The 19,909-nt window shown below is 34.4% G+C and overlaps 1 protein-coding gene across 2 annotated transcripts in view; it reads left to right on the top strand.

Moving 5' to 3' along the window:
- The window catches only part of TBC1D31 (TBC1 domain family member 31), a 67,114-nt gene that overhangs the window by 28,073 nt on the left and 19,132 nt on the right, over positions 1 to 19,909 (top strand). For both annotated transcript variants that reach the window (XM_036925511.2, XM_036925512.2), the window contains exons 9-18: positions 2,018 to 2,097; positions 2,175 to 2,321; positions 5,052 to 5,185; positions 8,621 to 8,754; positions 9,072 to 9,251; positions 10,231 to 10,463; positions 10,727 to 10,879; positions 11,208 to 11,343; positions 14,993 to 15,082; positions 19,294 to 19,434. In XM_036925511.2, the coding sequence (XP_036781406.2) occupies positions 2,018 to 2,097; positions 2,175 to 2,321; positions 5,052 to 5,185; positions 8,621 to 8,754; positions 9,072 to 9,251; positions 10,231 to 10,463; positions 10,727 to 10,879; positions 11,208 to 11,343; positions 14,993 to 15,082; positions 19,294 to 19,434 (1,428 nt within the window). The remainder of the gene's footprint in view (positions 1 to 2,017; positions 2,098 to 2,174; positions 2,322 to 5,051; positions 5,186 to 8,620; positions 8,755 to 9,071; positions 9,252 to 10,230; positions 10,464 to 10,726; positions 10,880 to 11,207; positions 11,344 to 14,992; positions 15,083 to 19,293; positions 19,435 to 19,909) is intronic.

Below are 19,909 nucleotides of genomic sequence, written 5' to 3'. Positions count from 1 at the left end.
ACTGTTAATTTTCCCAAGTGATTGGTTGAAACAATTTAGATTCCCACCAAGAGGGATTTGAGAGTTCCAGTTACTCCATATTCTCACCATGTTATTTTTTTTTACATTAATTTTAATAACTTCTTTTTTTCTTTAAGCATTTTAAAATCGTGAAACTTACATAAAAAGAGGAATGTATGATGTGTAAAGAGTGTGGCTACCAGGGAAATTGATTAGAGAGTCAGTGCTCAGGGCTTTTGCTGGAGGCTGGTTCTGTAGGTACCCTCTGTTTAGTACATTTCAAAATTCCAGGTGCACAAAAAAGCAAGTATTCAGATTAAACCACAGTGTACAGTGTAGGCACAGTGAGCCACTCATTGTTTCTGGAGATAGTGGGAACTTTCCTGAAATGCATGTTCGCAGACACCAGTCAAGGGCCAGCCTTGCAAGTAGACCTTTCGAAGCCTCGCAGTCACAGACCTGCATGTTGACTCTTTTCTGCACATACCCATATCCACAGTAAGAAATAGAGCATTACCAGGAGCTTTGAAGCCCCCTGGGTGCTTATCCCAAATCACATTTCTCTCCCTATCCCACTTCTGTGTTAATTATGTCCTTGATTTTGTTTATAGTTTTATCACCTCTAAATGTAACCCTAAACAAAACATCGTTTAGTTTTAGAAAACTAAGTAGGCACAAACCTAGCTGTGTAAAGATTAGTTGATATTGTCTCTTTTAATTGAATGCTTTAATGAGAAAAACTGAATGATACCTTTGAGATATGGTCTGGCTTCAGCTTCCCTGAGAGTTTACAGGAGCCTTTTCTGGTAGAACGAGTGGGTGTGGTCATGATTGCCTTCTGGGAAATAAAACGGTCAGGGCACCTGGCAAAACTCTAGTGTGGGTCCAATGGGGATATCTTAGAGAAATGTGTCAAGAGTGGGCTGCTTCTAAGCAACCCTTAGGAGGCTGTACGCAGCAGGTCAAAGTAGAACATGTCTACCCGGTGAAATGCATGTTCTCACTTATCTTGGAATCAGCACATGAAAAGAGAAGTATTAACTTCACCAGCTTATGGTCAAGACAAGAACAGTAAACCCACAGCTAGACTCACCTAGGCATTCTATCCTTTGTTTAAAAAGATGCTTTAATGGCAAAAGGTGTCTTGCAGATAACAGCAATGAACATGCATCACTTGTAGATCATATTGCTCCAGTCTGGACTAGTTGCCCTCAATAGCTAGTGTGTGCCTCTCAAACTGGAATCTTCGTTTACCACCATCTTGGGTTTTCCCTCACCTCTCTCTTACACTGGATTACCTGTTTTTTATGGTAAAAAGAGCATTGAACTAAGAAAGTCTGGCTTTGAGCCTTGAGCCAAGTTTTAGCAGGTTTGTGACCTCCAACAAGTCACTGAATTCTGACCTTCCCATTTCTCAAAAAAAGACAAGATCCCATCTGTTTCCTAAAGTTAAGACCAAATGAGGTAACCTATGAAAATGGCTTTACAATCTGAAAATCTCTAAAATATTTTTCCATTAGAATAAAAATTAATATAAATAAGGAAAATAAGGGGATGGGGGGAGAGAGGGAAGAAAATACCACAGTATATTACTCATGCTGCAGGGGGTTAGCAAATGACAGCCCATTTTCCAATCCAGCTACTCAAGCTAAGAATAAGTTTTACATTTTTTAATGTTTACATTTTAAATAGTTATATAAGTATCTACATAATATCTTCAGTTTTGCCTCTTGGCCCACAAAGCCTAAAGCATTCACTGTCTGACCCTTTACAGAAAAAATACGTCAAACCCTGATGTAAGTTAAGTGATAATGTCATGAACTTTATCTGCTGTGTATATGCACAATCAGGAGAGAGAGAGAGAGTGTATCTGTATGTGTATGGAGAGAATCCTGTGATGTGAAAGTATTTTTTACCATGTGCTGTGTTTTCTAAAGTTGGAAAGCAACTGTTGATTAAATTACCTTTTCAGCTTTATGCTTGTGTCATATATTGATACTATTTTTTTTCTTCACAGAATGAGTTGTCAGATGGATTAAGCAAAAAGCGTTTACAAATCTTATTAAAAGGCTATGGTGAATATCCAATGAAGTACAGGTAAAACTTAAATTCTTTCATGTTAAATCAGTTTTACCCTCCAGATTTTCTTGGCTAAAATTATGTTTTAATTTCAGAATGTTCATTTGGCGCTCTCTGCTACAACTGCCTGAAAATCATACTGCATTTAGTAACCTAATAGATAAGGGTATTCACGTGGCATTTCTCAACCTTCAGAAAAAATACCCCATCAAAAGTAGGAAACTACTCAGAGTATTACAGAGGTATGTTCATTATATTGCAGCAATGTGTGTATCTCCTCCAAGTTATTTATTAATTTCAAGTAGGAAAGTAGTAATTTTATAGTAAAGAAACCCAGCAGCCACACCATAACTAGGTAATAACCAAATTTAAAATCACTGGTAATAACAGATACCAGTATATTTCACATCACTTTCATGGTATTCTTGCCAAAATTTTATAACCTCAGTATACTTCATCATAAGAAAACATCAGACCCAAATTGAAGGGCAATCTATAAAATAAGTGGTATTCCTGAAAAATGTCAATGTCATAAGAGATAAAAGACTGATGAGCTCTCACACATTGAAAGAAACTGTGGTTATATAACAAATGAGTATTTCATTGATGGAATGAAAAACAATGACATAAAAATGACATTAGTAGAAAAAAGTGAAATATGAATTAAGTCTGTAATATCATTAATAGCATTGTACCAATGTCAATTTCTTAGTATTGATAGTTGCCCTATATTTATGTAGTATGTTAATATTAGAGTAATTTGAGTGGGAAAGTATACAGGAACTCTATTTTTGCAACTTTTTGTTAGCCTAAAATTATTTCAAAGGAAAAATTATTTTTTTAAAAAGGAAACCTTTAAAGTATTAAAAGTAAATGTGAGAGAATTATAATGCTAGAGTAAGGCAGGCCTTCCTAAGCATGACATATTCAGAAGAGATCGATATGAATAAAAATCTCTACATGTAAAAAAAATTCCTTCAACGAAGGTATATGTAAAATCGAGAAAATATATACAAAACATGATAAGTGAAAGGCTGATTTCTGTAATATATGAAGTCTCATGTAAATGAGTATGAAAAGCAAGCAACCAATAAAAAATAGACAAAGGACTGAACATATAGTTCATAGCAGCAGAAATGGTTTTAAATATGAAAAGATGCTGTACCTTTTTCATAATAACAGAAATGCCCACCAAAATTATACTGAAAGCTGTCTATTTTTTTAAAAATATTTTTTAATTAAGGTATCATTGATATACAATCTTATGAAAGTTTCACATGAGCAACATTATGGTTACTACATTCACCCATATTATCAAGTCCTCACTCTCCCATTGCAGTCACTGTCCATCAGGAGAGTAAGATGCTATAGAGTCACTACCTGTCTTCTCTGTGCTACACTGCCTTCCCTGTGACCACCCCTCAACATTATGTGTGCTAATCATAATGCCCCTTAATCCCCTCTCCCTCCCTCCCCAACTCCTTCCCTTTGGTAACCACTAGTCCCTTCTTAGAGTCTGAGTCTGCTGCTGTTTTGTTCCTTCAGTTTTGCTTTGCTGTTATACTCCAAAAATGAGTGAAATCATTTGGACTTGTCTTTCTCCGCCTGGCTTATTTCACTGAGCATAATACCCTCTAGCTCCATCCATGTTATTACAATTGGTAGGATTTGTTTTTTTCTTATGGCTGAATAATATTCCATTGTGTATATATACCACATTTTCTTTATCCATTCATCTACTGATGGACACTTAGGTTGCTTCCATTTCTTGGCTATTGTAAATAGTGCTGCAATAAATGTAGGGGTGCATATTGTCTTTTTGAATCAGGGATCTTGTTTTCTTTGGGTAAATCCCTAGGAGTGGAATTCCTGGGTCAAATGGTATTTCTATTTTTAGTTTTTTGAGGAACATCCATATTGCTTGAACTAATTTACATACCCACCAACAGTGTGAGAGGGCTTCCCTTTCTCCACATCCTTGCCAGCATTTGTTGTTCCTTGTCTTTTAGCTGTTGGCCATCCTAACTGGTGTGAGGTGATATCTCATTGTGGTTTTAATTTGCATTTCCCTAATGATTAGCAATGTAGAGCATCTTTTCATGTGTCTGTTGGCCATCTGAATTTCTTCTTTGGAGAAGTGTCTGTTCAGATCCTCCACCCATTTTTTAATCAGGTTATTTGCTTTTTGGGTGTTGGGGCATGTGAGCTCTTTATATATTTAGATGTTAACTCCTTATCAGATATGTCATTTACAAATATATTCTCCTGTAGGATGCCTTTTTGTTCTACTGATGGTGTCCTTTGCTGTACAGAACTGAAAGCTAGCTATTTTTAAATCTACATCGCAATACTGTTTCTCCCTTAAAGGTTTAAAAAGAAGGTTGATAAAAAAATAGATTGACAAGAGTGAGAAAATCAGCATCCCTTTACACTGCTAGTGGGCATGTAAATAGACACTGTTTTTGTAGAGAATAATTGTCACTGGCTATTGAAATTACGAGTGCAGATATCCTTTGACTCAGCAATTCCACTTCTAGGAATCTATCCATCTCTATATTCCCACATGAAGAATGATGTACACTCAATAATATTAAGCATAACATTGCTTACAAGAGACTGGAAACAAATATCCAGTAAGGTCAAGTTAAAGAAATTCAGGTGTATCAGTACAAAGCTATCTTGTGTACCAAAGCTCTATATATACTGATAATGAACGATTTCCAAGATACTATTAAGTGAAAAATGCAAGGTACAAACCAATGTTTATACCACTATTTGTGATGTTTTTAAAAAGGATTTATACTTTTTAATAGTGGTTCTGGGAAGGTGAGCTAGATCATAAGGGGTAGACGGGAGAATATTCACCAAATATACCTTCTGTATCAGGTTTTTTATGTTGAATGTATTATTTATTCAAATAAATATTAATAATAAACTGTTTTCTGGTCCTTCTTTCCTTGTTTTATTCACAGAACCCTGTCCGCTTTGGCTCACTGGTCTGCCATCTTTAGCGACACACCGTATCTTCCACTCTTGGCATTTCCATTTGTAAAGTTATTCCAGAACAACCAACTCATCTGCTTTGAAGTTGTTGCTACTCTTCTAAGTGAGTATCTAAGTATTAAGTAACGAAACCAAGAGTAGATTCTTGTACATTTTTCTGGTATCTTTGCATTTACAACATTTAACAGTTTTACTGTGAAACAATGAGATATAGAGCATAAAATGGACAGTTTAGACATTTATGTACAGTCCTTATTTGTAAGAAAATTTGGTTGGTGCATTTTTTTAGAAGATACTTTTTTAGATTAGATTTTGTCATTAAGAAGGCAGCAGTTGCTTCACTTACAGGAAGTCACTCATTATAGGATTATAGTAAACATAAAAAGCATTTTGCACACAATTCCTACTGTTGCAAGTGCTGGCTGCTATCCCTCCTCATCCACAGCTAACATTTATTGAGAACTTTCTGTGTACCAGGTACCATTATCAATTAATTACTTAAAAATATTTTTTCTTGTACATGGGAAATAAGTACCTACTCTTAACAATAAAATTCTGAAAAGTAGAGATAAAAAGATTGAAGCATACATATTATGAATATTTTAGTTTATTTCTCTTTACATTTCTTGTTCATTTCATTACATTGTATTTTGCTTTGATAAATTTTTACCTATCATTGGAAAAAAATAGGAAAACATACAAAAGAAAATTCACCAATGTTCCTTTTCCCCAAAGATAATCTTTGATAATGTATTAATGAATTCCTGATAAGAGCATTCCCCCAAATCATTAAATATTCTTGAAAAACATAATTTATTGCCTGTATAATATTTTATCATGTGTTATATTTTATTCTCCAACTGCTAGACCTTTAGATTATTTTTCTACACTTTTTAAGTATTTTTTTATTTTTATAACCATACAACTTTTGTTTAGTATATTATGTACATTTCCCTTATTTTTATAAATTTTGTAAGCATTTTATTGACTATAATATTCCATAATGTGCATGTACTAGTTTAATCTATTGTTGGACATGTAGGTTGTTTCTGATTTTCATCTATTAAAAGAAATGTTATAACTATGTCCACATGCAATTATAATAATTTGTTTAGTGTAGAATCCAAGAATTGATATTTTTAGGTCATAAAATATTACTATTCTAATTGATTCCCCAAAAGAGGTGTACTAGTTTACCCTGCCAGTAATGCTAAGAGTTTTAGAAGAAGAAACAACTCAACAGCAAAAAGACCAATAACCCAATTTTAAAGTGAGCAAAAGACTTTGAAAAAAATAGAAGATAAACAAATGGCTAATGAGCACATGAAAAGATGCTCAGGATCATCAGTCATTAGGGAAATGCAAATCAAAACAACACTGAGATTACTCCCTTTTACCTACTATGATGCTGTAATTAAAAAAACAGAAAATAGCCAGTGTTGCAAGGATGTAGAAAAATTGGAACCTTCATACATTGCTGGTGGAAATGGAAAATGGTGTAGTCATTGTGGAAGACAGTTTGGAAGTTCCTCAAAAAGTTTTATCAGAATTATCTGGGGGAAGTTTAAACAGAATTATCATATAACCCAGCAATTGCTCTCCTTAAGTGTATACCCGAAAGAATTGAAAACAGACTTGAACAGATACTGGTATGTAAGTGTTCATAGCAGCAGTAAATTCCCCAGAGCCAGCTGGTGGAAACAACCCAAGTTTCTGTTAACAAATGAATGGATAAACAATATGTATATACATACGGTGGAGTATTATTTAGCTGTGGAAAGGAATGAACTTCTGATACATGCTGCAATGTAGCTGAACCTTGACAACATTATGCTTAGTAAAATACGCTAGACACAATAGGACAGATTTATATGAAATACCTCAGATAGGCAAATTCACAGACATGGAAAGTAGATCAGAGGTTACCAGGGTCTAGGGTAAGTGGGAATGTGAGTTAGTGCTGAATGGGTAGAGTTTCTATTTGGGAAAGGATTTTGGAACAGTGATTGTTACACAACACTGTAAATGTGAACCACTAAATAGTACACTTAAACATGATTAAAAATGGCAAATTGTGTTATATCATAAGAAGCAGATTATATCTAATTTAGGTATGCATGCAAAACTATGTTTTTTATTTCCATTAAAATCTGTTACATAGCTAAAGTATGATTATATGCAAGGAAATTGATCTTCTCTTCTAAACCTGAAATCTAAATCCAAAAGATCCATAATGATTGGCATGTATAGCTAATGGATTTTCATGAAGGGTCTCAAAGTAGTTTCATTCAATAAACATTTACTGAGCTCAACTAAATGTTATCACTGCTTAGGGTAAGGAAGGCCCTTATAAACTATATGTTATCCAATATTCTGATGATCAAAGCCTTCTTTTGCTAATTTAAGAAAGAAGGTCTTACTATCAAAGGATGAAACCACAACTCAATATTTGAAACAAAAATCTGAATTTAATAATTAAGGAGAGCTGTGGTGGTTAGACATAGGCTCACTGAGCAAAACCAATGGTCTTCCTAGGATTTTTGAAAGTAATGTTTGATTACTCAGTGAGTTGAAATCAGCCTTACAAGCCTCTTGGATGGAATGGATTCTGCTTTCCACCTGGTGACTTTCAAAGGATGCTGCTATCAGTCAGTGGTTGGTTTTCAAAGTCAAGTTTACTGGAATAAGTTGTCATTGATCAGTTATATTTAAAACCAGTTCTGGTGGTTACTTGCTACCATAACTACAGAGCAAGTGTTACCATAGTAATGGGGCATTTTAATTCTTATTATAGCATTTAATGGATAGGGATATGTTATAATATATACCCATTTGTTGTTATGTATTGCTATCAATATGTAAGAATGTAATTTTGAACATTTTTTCTAAACTTCCTTAATTTTAATTAGGTATGAATTTTAGTAGATTTGAGGATGTTGGTATTTAACATTGATCACATTTAATGAAAATTTAAATAGGACCCTTTTTTAGAAGGGTCGTTTTGTTAACCAGGAGAAATCTAAGTGCATGCAACACACAAGTTAGCAGGAACCAGAGTGCCCTATAGCTAGGATCAGGAATACTCTGGGAAGTTTTGTTTTAATTAATACTTTCTCTGGCTGCTCTGAAGAAATTGGCTAATTTCTCTAAACTTAAAACACCGTGTTAAAATAGTATGGAGGGGATCATGGGGAAGACAGTGTAGCACAGAGAAGACAAGTAATGACTCTGTGGCATTTACTACACTGATGGACAGTGACGGCAGTGGGGTGGGGGGGACTTGATAATATGGGTGAATGTAGTAACCCCATTGATTTTCATATGAAACCTTCATAAGAATGTATATCAATGATACCTTTAAAAAAGTACCATGCTAATATGATGGAATTTTTAATCTATTGTTCTGGAATTTAAAGGGTTATCATGTTTTCTTTATTAGTGAGTGTGTTGAGGACATAATGAGTGGATACATATAAGAATTGCAAAGTCCTTTAATGATACAGAAAAATAAAGATACATTTTCAATTTTTTTTCATAGTCAATTGGTGTCAACACTGGTTTGAATATTTTCCTAATCCTCCTATCAATATTCTTAGTATGATAGAAAATGTTTTGGCGTTCCATGACAAGGAACTGCTGCAGCACTTCATAGATCATGATGTAACTGCCCAGGTAAGACATGCAAGTTTTTACAATAATGTAACCTATTGTGCAAGCTTACATTGGTTCTGGTATAAATAGAACAGCATTTTCTTGCAAGAGCATAATAAAAAACATGCTACATTTTATATTTTTAACAGTATTCCATTCTTTTTCTTCCTTAAATTGCTTTTCTGAAAGTCTGTAAAGAAGGGTCCAAATTAAGGTAGTTCTTTACATAATTGTGTTTTTAATATAATGACTTTAATAGCTAAGCCAAATGTAAGAGAGTATTAGCAGTGACTTAGGACCTTCCCCTAGAAAACTAATGAATTTTTCCTTATTTTTAGCTCTATGCATGGCCTCTTCTTGAAACTGTGTTCTCAGAAGTACTGACGAGAGAGGAGTGGCTAAAATTATTTGATAATGTCTTTTCCAACCATCCTTCCTTCCTCCTGATGACTGTGGTAGCCTACAACATATGTTCTAGAGCTCCTTTGCTCAACTGTAATCTTAAAGATGATTTTGAGGTAAATATCCTTGTTCTTAAGTTGCGGTTTTCAAGTTTCATTCATTGAGTACCTATTGCATGTTAGGTACCCGTGGTAGGAGTGTAGTGGGGAGCAAGTTATGTCACATCCTTGCCCTTACATAGTTTGTAGACAGTTCAATAGGCAATTACAGCCAACTGTTAAGTCTTAAAATCATAGCTTCAGAGAGGAAACAATAACATTGGGATTTTGTGCTTTTGCCTTTACAAAGGATGTTTGACATTTGGGAAGATGTTTATTCTGTGCATATCTTATCAGTGACTCACCTGACTGGTGATGGTCTGGATGCTTATTACATGTGCAAAATGGTAACTGAGAATTTTGAGGTTTGGCAGGAAAGTGAAAGAAAGCATTAGATGTGGTTAAAACACAAGATTCTTTTGGTAGACAGGAAGAATTGGTTTTTTTTGTTGGTTTCTTATTTTGTTGTTCCTGTCAAACTTTATTTTCATTTCATGTTCATAAGATACATACGTGTGTGTGTGTGTGTGTGTGTGTGTGTGTGTGTGTGTGTGAGAGAGAGAGAGAGAGAGAGAGAGAGAATTCAGATCTGCCAGCGAACAAGATGATGTGGGAACATTTCAGATATTTTTAAGGAATCAATCTATTTTTGAATTTATTGATTTTGGATTTTGAAGGAAAAAGTATCCAAGCAGAAGAATTTGTTCTGTTGTCGAAGCATTCTTTTGTTATAAAGGAATCCTTCAATTTGGGTTAAAATTCAAAAAGTGTTATTTCAAAAGTTAATAATATGTTTTAAAATTGTATTACATTTTGGAAATAGGAAATTGAATCTTCATTTTAACACTTGGGTTAAGTAAAGCTTCAGTGAAGTTGCAAGAAAAAAAAGTCCTCCTAAAGATGAATTCACATTTACATTTTTAAACTCTCATTCTAATTGTACCTCATAACTGCTTTGTTAGGTAAATCTCAATTTAAACACAAAGTTGTTTTACAGTATTTTTTTCATCATCGGAATAACCTGGATGTAAGTGTTATAATTAGAGAAGTTTATCATCTCATGGATACCACGCCTCCTGATATTCATCCTGACAGCATGCTTGATGTTTTTGTGGCCCTGACAAAAGGACAATATCCAGTATTTAATCAATATCCGAAGTTTATTGTGGACTATCAGACACAGGAACGAGAAAGAATAAGGAATGATGAATTGGATTACCTAAGAGAGAGGTAATGATAGAATAGTTGTTCCTTGATAGAAATAAAATCTGTTATAAACAAGAAAATTTTTAATGAAAAATACATTAAATTATTAAATATTTCTGTAAAATCGAAGTTTAAAGGCTAGAAATATCTTTAAAGATGTTCCCGTATAGAAGGGAAACAGTTACATATTAATCAGGCATATATTCTGTGTTTTGTTTGTCTTTGGACTTTAATTACTCAATTTTCTTTTTGTATTTTGATACAATAATAACTATTATCTACTTAAGGCAGACAGTTGAAGATATGCAAGCTGAAGTAGACCAGCAGAGAGTTGAAGATGAAGCCTGTTACCAAAAACAAGAACTGCTTCGTGAAGCTGAAGAAACAAGGAGAAAAATGCTCTTACAAGAGGAGAAGGAAATGATACAACAAAGACAGAAGTACGTTTTATCACTCTGAAAAAATCTGGGCATGAGTAGTTGAATAATTTTTATCTTCTTTCAGTTTTCATTACAGGAATAAGCATTTCCCAGCTGTGATAATTCCATTAAGCATTTTCATTTTCACGAAGGCAGACTGAGTTTGTAATTGGGCATCTTTCATCTGTATGTTATGACTACAGCTGCATTACGCTGCACAAGTTAAATCGGGAAAGTGGATGAAAATAGGTGGCAGGACTTTCATGACTTTGAAATGTAATATTTTTCCAATTAAATCTGTATTGGGAAAGGTTTTTATTGGTTCCTCTTGATGACTTTTGTATTTCAGACTAGCTGCTATGAGGAGAGAGTTGAAAGTAAAGGAAATGCACTTACAAGATGCTGCAAGAAGGCGCTTCCAGAAATTTCAGCAAGATCAGTGTGAAATGGAACTAAGAAGACTGAATGATGAAATTGAGAGAAAGGTTTATTATTCTTATCTTAGTAATCATACACTGTCTTCCATTTACTCTCATTTAAATGTGATGAATGCTTTCAAGTTTAATACTACCCTAGAGTTCACAGTGAATACTAAATAGCTCCTTTACTTATTCTTACAGATGAATTAAAAATACTTCAAAAGATTAAAAAATCTTACTCTCTTTTGTATTTCATTAATGCTTAAATGTTTTAGAAATGCCTGGAAAATTAGTCAAGTTGTCTAGTGTCCTTGGTGGCTGTTTCTCTAAAAAAAGAAGTATCAATTCACCATTAAGTTAATTGTGAAGTAGGGAAAACATTCTTTTTAATATAAAAATGTACACATGGCCTGTATTTTAAAAACTCCATTATAAAATACATGGAGTTAAAAATGGACCTTCTCCACTCTTATTTCATCCTCAGATATAAACGAGTAAGAAATGGTTATATGTTTTCTCTTTTTTAAGGTTGCATAGCATTCCATTGTGTAAATGTCATAGTTTCTTTAATCCTTTGCTGTTGGACATTTAGGTTGCTTGCAGTTTTGCTGTACAAAATAGTACTTGCACATTCTCAGTACAAATCTTTGTTGCACACATACTTTTGTTGAATAAATTCCAAGGTAAGCCAAATCGTCCTCTGAAAATGAACCCACTGAAGCTATTTTAAGTGTGTAACAGTACCCATACCCTAGTCAATTTGGAGTGCATCCATCTTAATATTTGCCACTTTGATAGGTGAAAAATGATATATTTTAATTCCCCCACCCTTTTTTTGTAGCTAGTAAGGTTAAGTATCTCTTCAGTTACTTATCTTCTATTTGTTGAAGAATATACATTGTATATCCATATCATTTGTACATTTTTCATTTTTCTATCAGGTTAGTCTTTCTCTTGTCAGTTTACATGGGCTCTTTGTATCCCAGGTGCAGCAGTGTCCAATAGAAATATGATGTGAGCCACAGAGGAGATTAAGTTTTCTAATAGCCACATTAAAAAAGTAAGAAGAAACAGGTGAAATTACTTTTGATAACATTTTCTTTAACTTATATAGGCAGATTACATTTCAATATATAACCAGTATAAAGACATTGCTAATGAGATGTTTTAACCATTTTTGTACGAACTCTTTGAAACCTAGTAGTCAGTTTTTACTTACACTTCAATTTGGACTAGCACATTTTAAGTGCTCAGTAGCCACACTTAGCTAGTGGCTGCCAGAGAGCATAGGGGTGGGGCATTAACCCTTTTGCCTGTTGTAAAATGTTTTCCTCTGGTCTCTGTTGTTTGTCTCTCAAGAATAATTATTTCTGTCTTTTTTTTATCATGCAAAATATTTTGATTTTAGGTAACCAATCTTGTTAGTTTTTTATGACTTTTAGGTTTTGGCTCATATTTAGAAAAACCTTCCTATTCGAAGATTATATTACTACTAATGCATATTTGCTTCTGGTTTTATGTTTTTCTGGTGTGTTTTTTTTTTAATCATTGATGTATCTCAGGGGTCAGTTATAGTCTACCAACAAATCTGACCTGACACTTGTTTTGTGAAGACTCATCAGAATGGTTTTAACATTTTTAATGCTTTAAAATGAAAGAATAACATTTCATGACATGAGTGTCATATTAAATTTTTTAAAGCATATGAAATTCAAATGTCAGTGCCCATAAATTCAGTTTTATTGGAAAACAGTCACACCCACATGTTCACATATTGCCTGTGGCTGCCTTTGCATTACAGTGACAGAGGCGAGCCATCGTGACAGAAACTGTGACCCACAAAGCCTAAAATATTTACTCTGGGAGCTTACCCATCTCTGTTGTGTCTGAAACTTAAATGTAGAGAATGAAGTAGGGACAAAGCTGACTTCTTTCCAAAGTCAAGTCAGTTGTCCCAATATCATTTGTTGAGCATTAGCAGAGCCATTTGCCAACTGAGGGTTATTAAATGTTAAATTCTCTTGTGTACTTGACGTCCATTGCTCTGTCTGTTCCTAACCCAGTACCACACAGTTTGAGTCGCACTTTGTGGTAGTATTTTACTAATGAGTAGACCTAATTCCTACTATTAGTCTGCTTTTTCAGAGTTTTCTTCAGTATTCTCAGGTGTTTATCATTTCAAATATGTTTTGAAAACCTGATCTCTCTCTCTGAGGCCCCATCTCCTGGTCCTATTGGAATTTTAGGGGGGATTGCATTGAATTTATAGACTAATTTAGGGAGCTTCAGGCCTCGTTTTGATAAAATACTAAATATTTTTTAAATCTTTTAAAGTATTTTTAATTCATCTGTATAATAGAGAGCTGTTGTTTCTTTGCATAGCATAATACTTTTTGTTTTGTTTAAAGCCAGTTAACTAAAGTTGGTTTTTTAAATGTACGTTTATTTTAAATTATCTCAGCTAGCAAATGAGGTTGATAATTGATTACTTTCAAAAAGTATATGTTCTTCGCCAAAAGTAATACAGGCTTAGAACTCTGACTCCTTTATTCCAAACCCCTTTGAGATAATGGAAGGCAATTTCTTGGCCTAAGAATCCTGTAAAATACTTTTAGTTTGCATGATCTGGCCTGTGCCTACCCTTCCAGCCTCCTGTCCTTCCATCTCCCACTGCTGACAGTGAGCTCTGACACCGCCAAGCTGCGGAAGCTCCTATAGTCACTGGCATTACTTACTACTCCTGCTTCGTAAACTCAGGCATCCCCACCTTTGAGCTGGCTGCTTTCCCGGTAACCTCAGATTGAACTGGTTGCCAATCCATGGTTTTGCACACCTTGGATGTGCGCCCTGCTTGTATATCCCACTGTATTCTCATTTTTACTATTTGTTTCTCCTTTTGCAGGTATTTGATAGTGTGTCTTTTATCTTTACAATAGCTAAACTTCACCTTATAGACACAAGTAGTAATGTAATCATTAAGTGTTTACTGAATAAATGAATGAGGTTTGATGGCTTAGGTAATAGTTTGTTTAGTTTTTTCTGAAACACATATTCATGAGTTACTCTTACTCCTAAAAACTAAAAATGGAAACTTTAGACAGCCAGGTATGTGGGACAGTTCCTAGAATGCTCTATCTAAAAGATTGCCTTAATCAAACCCTGTAGTGTATAGAAGTGAAAAGCTTCCAAGTGATCAATTTTGGAGAAAGGTGAACTCTAAGTCCAAGCAGGGCACATACAAGTTGTATATATAGTCCACAGTAAATCTAAACTTTGCATTACAATTTGCCAAACTGAATTTATGGAAGTATAGAAGTTTAATTAAAAAGAACATTAAATAAATGTTATAGTTAATAAGATTAAATATTCTATATTTTTATCTACCACAAATTTAAATTGCTCATTTTCCAAACTCATGATATTGGCTGATGTAATATGGTAAGAACTACCATCTGTTCTCCCAGTCTGGGTAGGAGAACATAAGGTAATTGTGATTTCCTTTTTAGAAAATTAAGCTTAACTTTAATTCAGACATTATTCTTAGAATCCACAGTGAATGTTAATATATTGCCAATTGCTCTGGTTTAAAAAACCCAATACCTATTACTTTAAATACTTTTAATGGGTTGTTTGGATTACCAGATTACTAAATCTATTGAACAAAAATTATTTTGTAAATGCTTGTTAGTATTTACGGTTTGTTGTTTGGCCATAGGCACATCTGAGAGATCGAGAAATTGCTACCACGGCTAAAGACCTAGAAATGAGACATCTGGAACTCGAATCCCAAAGACTTTATGAGAAGGTATAAATCAGTTATTTCTAATACAAGAAAAACAGGATTTGTATAAACTCTTTTTAGACTGTATTTATTCATAGTTTTTAAATCTTCATTTTATTTGTTTTTTAAGAAGATAGTATCATCCAGGATTGTAAGGTAGCCAAAATGTCTGAATATATAGAGTTTGTTGTAATTCTCTCTCGTGTTTCTCTTAGCAACTTAGTTTACTGTCTGAAATACCAGTTGTAAGCCCTAGATTTCACATCAGGATCTTCTACTAGCTTATTAAGTTTTTCTCTATCTGTGTGCAAAATTTTCCCAGTATTTCACAAGGATCTTGTAAGGTAAATCAGGCAAGAGCTGAAAGTACTTTATATTTGAATCTTGTGGAATCAAGTCATCAAGTATCTACTTATAATATATAATTCAGTTTCCAAGTCACTGGAAAAAGGAACTTTGTTACTACAAATACTTATTATTTGGGAAAAGCATTTTGTTATTCATTTATTTAATGTTGAAATTTTAAGTTTTTACTTCTTCCTTCAGTCCTCTTAAAGTTAGATTTTGAGTTTGAAGTTAGTGATAACTGCAGATACGTAACAGGTAACATACATATAATTGTTCCTTATTCACATTAAATAAAATTTGAAACATACATCATCCATTCATATCTACACCATGTTTTAAGTTTCCACACTGAACTACCAGGAGAATTGAGCCAAGGATTTACACTTTGCCAAATCTCTTATGATTTCAAATTAGGTGTAATTCATTTGGACCAGGCTTAAGTTTACTTTTTACTCTTTTCTTTGGGGGAGGTGGGCAGTGGCACAGGGGCATGATTTCAAAATTAACAGAAAATTTGTACGAAAAATACCAAGATTTTCCAAATGATTTTCTCTCAGATACTCAGATACTAACATTTTGCTAAATTTGCATTATCCTTCTCTTTCTATTTATACACATATGCCCACACATACATATACATTTTTTTCCTGAACTCTAAGAGTAAGTTGTAAACTTGATGCCCCTTTATCCCTTAATACTCAGTATGTATTTCCTAAAAACCAAGGAATCCTTATTATATAACCATAGTATAATCATCAAAATTAGGAAGTTAACCTATTATCCTCCCCTCAACCACTGTACCCATTAGCACTCCCCATGCCCTTGTCCTAGCAACCACTAAGTTACTTTATGTCTCCATGGATTTGCCTATTCTGGACATTCCATATAAATGAAATCATACAACATGTGATCTTTTGTGACTGGCTTCTTTCAAACCTGTAGGATAATGTTTTCAAGGTTCATCCATGTTGTAACATGAGTCAATACTTTATTCCTTTTTATGGCTGAATGTATTACATTGAATGGATAGACCACATTTTGTTTATCCATTCATCAGTTGGTGGATATTTGGGTTGTCCACTTTTTGGTTATGGAGTAGTGGTGCTATGATTTTGTTTGGACATACGCTCTCATTTCTCTTAGATATTTACAGTTGACCCTTAAATAACACAGGAGTTGGGGTACAGACCACCCCCAATGCAGTCACAAATCTGAGTATAACTTTTGATTCCCCCAAAACTTAACTACTAATAGTCTACAATTAACCAGAAGCCTTACCAGATAACATAAATAGTTAACACATATTTTGTATATTATATGTATCATATATTGTATTTGTGCAATAAAGTAAGCTAGAGAAAAGAAAATGTTTTCTCAAATTGTCACAGATCTCCAAAAAATTTTCCTTGGAAAAAACCCACATATAAGTGGACCTGTGTAGTTCAAACCTGTGTTGTTCAAGGGTCAACTATACTTAGGAATGTAGAGTTCCACAACAACAAATGTTGGCGAGGTTGTGGAGAAAGGGGAACCCTCCTACACTGCTGGTGGGTATGTAAATTAGTTCAACCATTGTGGAAAGCAGTGTGGAGGTTCCTCAAAATGCTCAAAATAGAAATACCATTTGACCCAGGAATTCAACTCCTAGGAATTTACCCTAAGAATGCAGCAGCCCAGTTTGAAAAAGACAGATGCACCCCTATGTTTACCACAGCACTATTTACAATAGCCATGAAATGGAAGCAACCTAAGTGTCCATCAGTAGGTGAATGGATAAAGAAGATGTGGTACATATACACAATGGAATATTATTCAGCCATAAGAAGAAAACAAAGCCTACAATTTGCAACAACATGGATGGAGCTAGAGGGTATTATGCTCAGTGAAATAAGACCAGGCAGAGAAAGACAAATACCAAATGATTTCACTCATATGTGGAGTATAAGAACAAAGAAAAACTGAAGGAACAAAACAGCAGCAGAATCACAGAACCCAAGAATGGACTAACAGTTACCAAAGGGAAAGGAACTGGGGAGAATGGGAGGGAAGGGAGGGATAAAGGTAGGGGAAAAGAAAGGGGGTATTACGATTAGCATGTATAATGTGGGGGGGGGCATGGGGAGGGCTGTGCAACACAGAGAAGACAAGTAGTGATTCTACAACATCTTACTACGCTGATGGACAGTGACTATAATGGGGTTTGTGGGGCGGACTTGCTGAAGGGGGGAGCCTAGTAAACATAATGTTCTTCATGTAACTGTAGATTAATGATAACAAAATAAAAAATAATAATAATAAAAAAAGCAATTGGAATGTAGAGTTCCAATTTCTCTACATTCTCCTGAGTAATTATTATTGCTTGTCCTTTTGATTATAGCCATACTAGTGGGTGTGAAGTAGTATGTTATTGTGGTTTTGGTTTATGTTTCCCTAATGGTTATAATGTCAAGCATCTTTTTATATGTTTATTGGCCATTTTTATATCTTCTTTGGAGATCATGTGGTTAATGTCTATTCAAAGTATGAAGGGCCATACTTTCTTGGTTTTAATATGTCATGTAATTTCTTTTTGAAAACTAGATATTTTAAACAATAACACGGCATTTCTGGAAATCAGATTCTTCTCCCTCCCCAGGGTTTCTTGTTTCTTCGCTTAGTGACTGTTGAATTAATTCTACAACGTCTCTATCTTTTTCACGTGTAGCCACTGAAGTCTCTGCTCAATTAACTTTAGTGATGAGACAGATTTCATTAGATGCCTTTAACCAGTAAACTTCTAATCTTTGCCAAGGGACTGTTTCTGCATCATGTTGGAACATGCCTTCAACACAGAGGTAGTTTGCATCTCTCTTAAATTTTGCTTTCTGATTTTGCAAAACCTCAGTTCACCAGAGTTGAGAGCTTAGGACCCTCTCAGGTCTGAGGATTCACACAGCTCTTGGCATGTGCACATGGCTTCCTAGAATCCCAGGAATCCATGGGAGCTTTTCAAAGCCCCACTGTGGATATCTGCTTCCCATCTTTTCCTATAAAGCTTTTTGATTAACCTGTTTTTTACCCTGTGATGTGCTGCCTCAGGCAGCCAAGATGTTAAGCAATTTTCCTCCGATTGTTTTCAGCAAACATTCCCAGGGAAAAGGCTGTTCAAGTAGTGAGTTCTGAGTCAAGACAAATAAAGACAGAGCCTTGGGAATGGGGTCTTCAAAACCACCAGACAGGTCAAATGATGACAGTTCTGTGGGAAAGGGAGATGGAAGGAGCTCCAGCTCCATTTCACCCCTTTCATTCGCCAAACTACTACTTTCCAAGGGTCATTAAGAAGTTAGGGGTAGAGTGGGACTAGGAATAATGGAAGTTAAAAATGCCATAAAGGACAGTGTAACTCAGAGAATACAAATAGGGACTCTATGGCATCTTACTACACTGATGGACAGTGACTGCAGTGGAGTGTGAGGGGGCACTCAGGGACTTGATAATAAGGGTGAATGTAATAACCACATTGTTTTTCTTATGAAACCTTCGTAAGAGTGTGTATCAATGATACCTTAATTTTAAAAAATGCCATAAAGCTTGCTGTTCTTATCAAGATTCAGCCATTTTTATGAATAAATGCTCCCTAGATTGCTGCAAGCCTTCAGTTAATTTCCAGGGTTCTGAAAAAGTTGGTTTTGCCAATGTTTTCAGTGTTTTTATGGATGAGAGAATTTTCAGAGATCCTTACTCTTGTTTTCCCTGATGTCATTGCTGCTTGCTATTTACTTTGAAAACTAGATGATTACAGTTTTTATCTATGTGCATATTAGTATTCTGAGGGGAAAAAAGTCATATTTTGTCTAGCATTATTATTATATAGATAGGTGATTTTTTTTTTTACAAATGATTAACAGAATCTTACTAGAAATCAAGAAGCTGTTGCAAAAGAAATGAGAGAAGATACAGATGCCCATAGACGAAAAGTGGATCTTGAAGAACACATGTTTCATAAACTCATAGACACAGATCAAACGCTGAATGAAAAAACTCAGAAGGTAAGCGTGATAAATTTAGTGTATATATAGGGGGAGATATTTCCATCTGTCATCCTTTTAAAAGAAGAAATTAAAAATTGAACTCTAAGGTTGAGTTAATTCCTTTCTTTGCATCATTTATCACAGCTCTTAGGATCTCAAATTATTTTACTTACAGATTACTTATTTCATTGATAGCCGTATACATGTGTCTTTTATACTCTGAGAACTTTAAGACAAAAAAAATACAAAGGAAATAGTAATTTTATAAATACTATTCTACTGTGTTATACTGTGTTATGTCTGTCTCAGAAATTGTCCCTGAGTATATCAATTGCAAATCATGAGGTCTCTGACCGGTATATAAGCCAGCATTTCCCAAATATATTCTGTAGACTAATTAATAACTTTTAGTAAAATGGGGGATAACAGAGAAGTGTTGGAAATGCTGTTAGGTTTTTTCATACCAAATTTGAGGAAATGGAACATTGTGAAT

This window comes from Manis pentadactyla, chromosome 3, assembly GCF_030020395.1.
Source record: "Manis pentadactyla isolate mManPen7 chromosome 3, mManPen7.hap1, whole genome shotgun sequence".
Taxonomy (NCBI): Eukaryota; Metazoa; Chordata; class Mammalia; order Pholidota; family Manidae; genus Manis; species Manis pentadactyla.
This window is presented reverse-complemented; position numbering and strand designations above follow the sequence as displayed.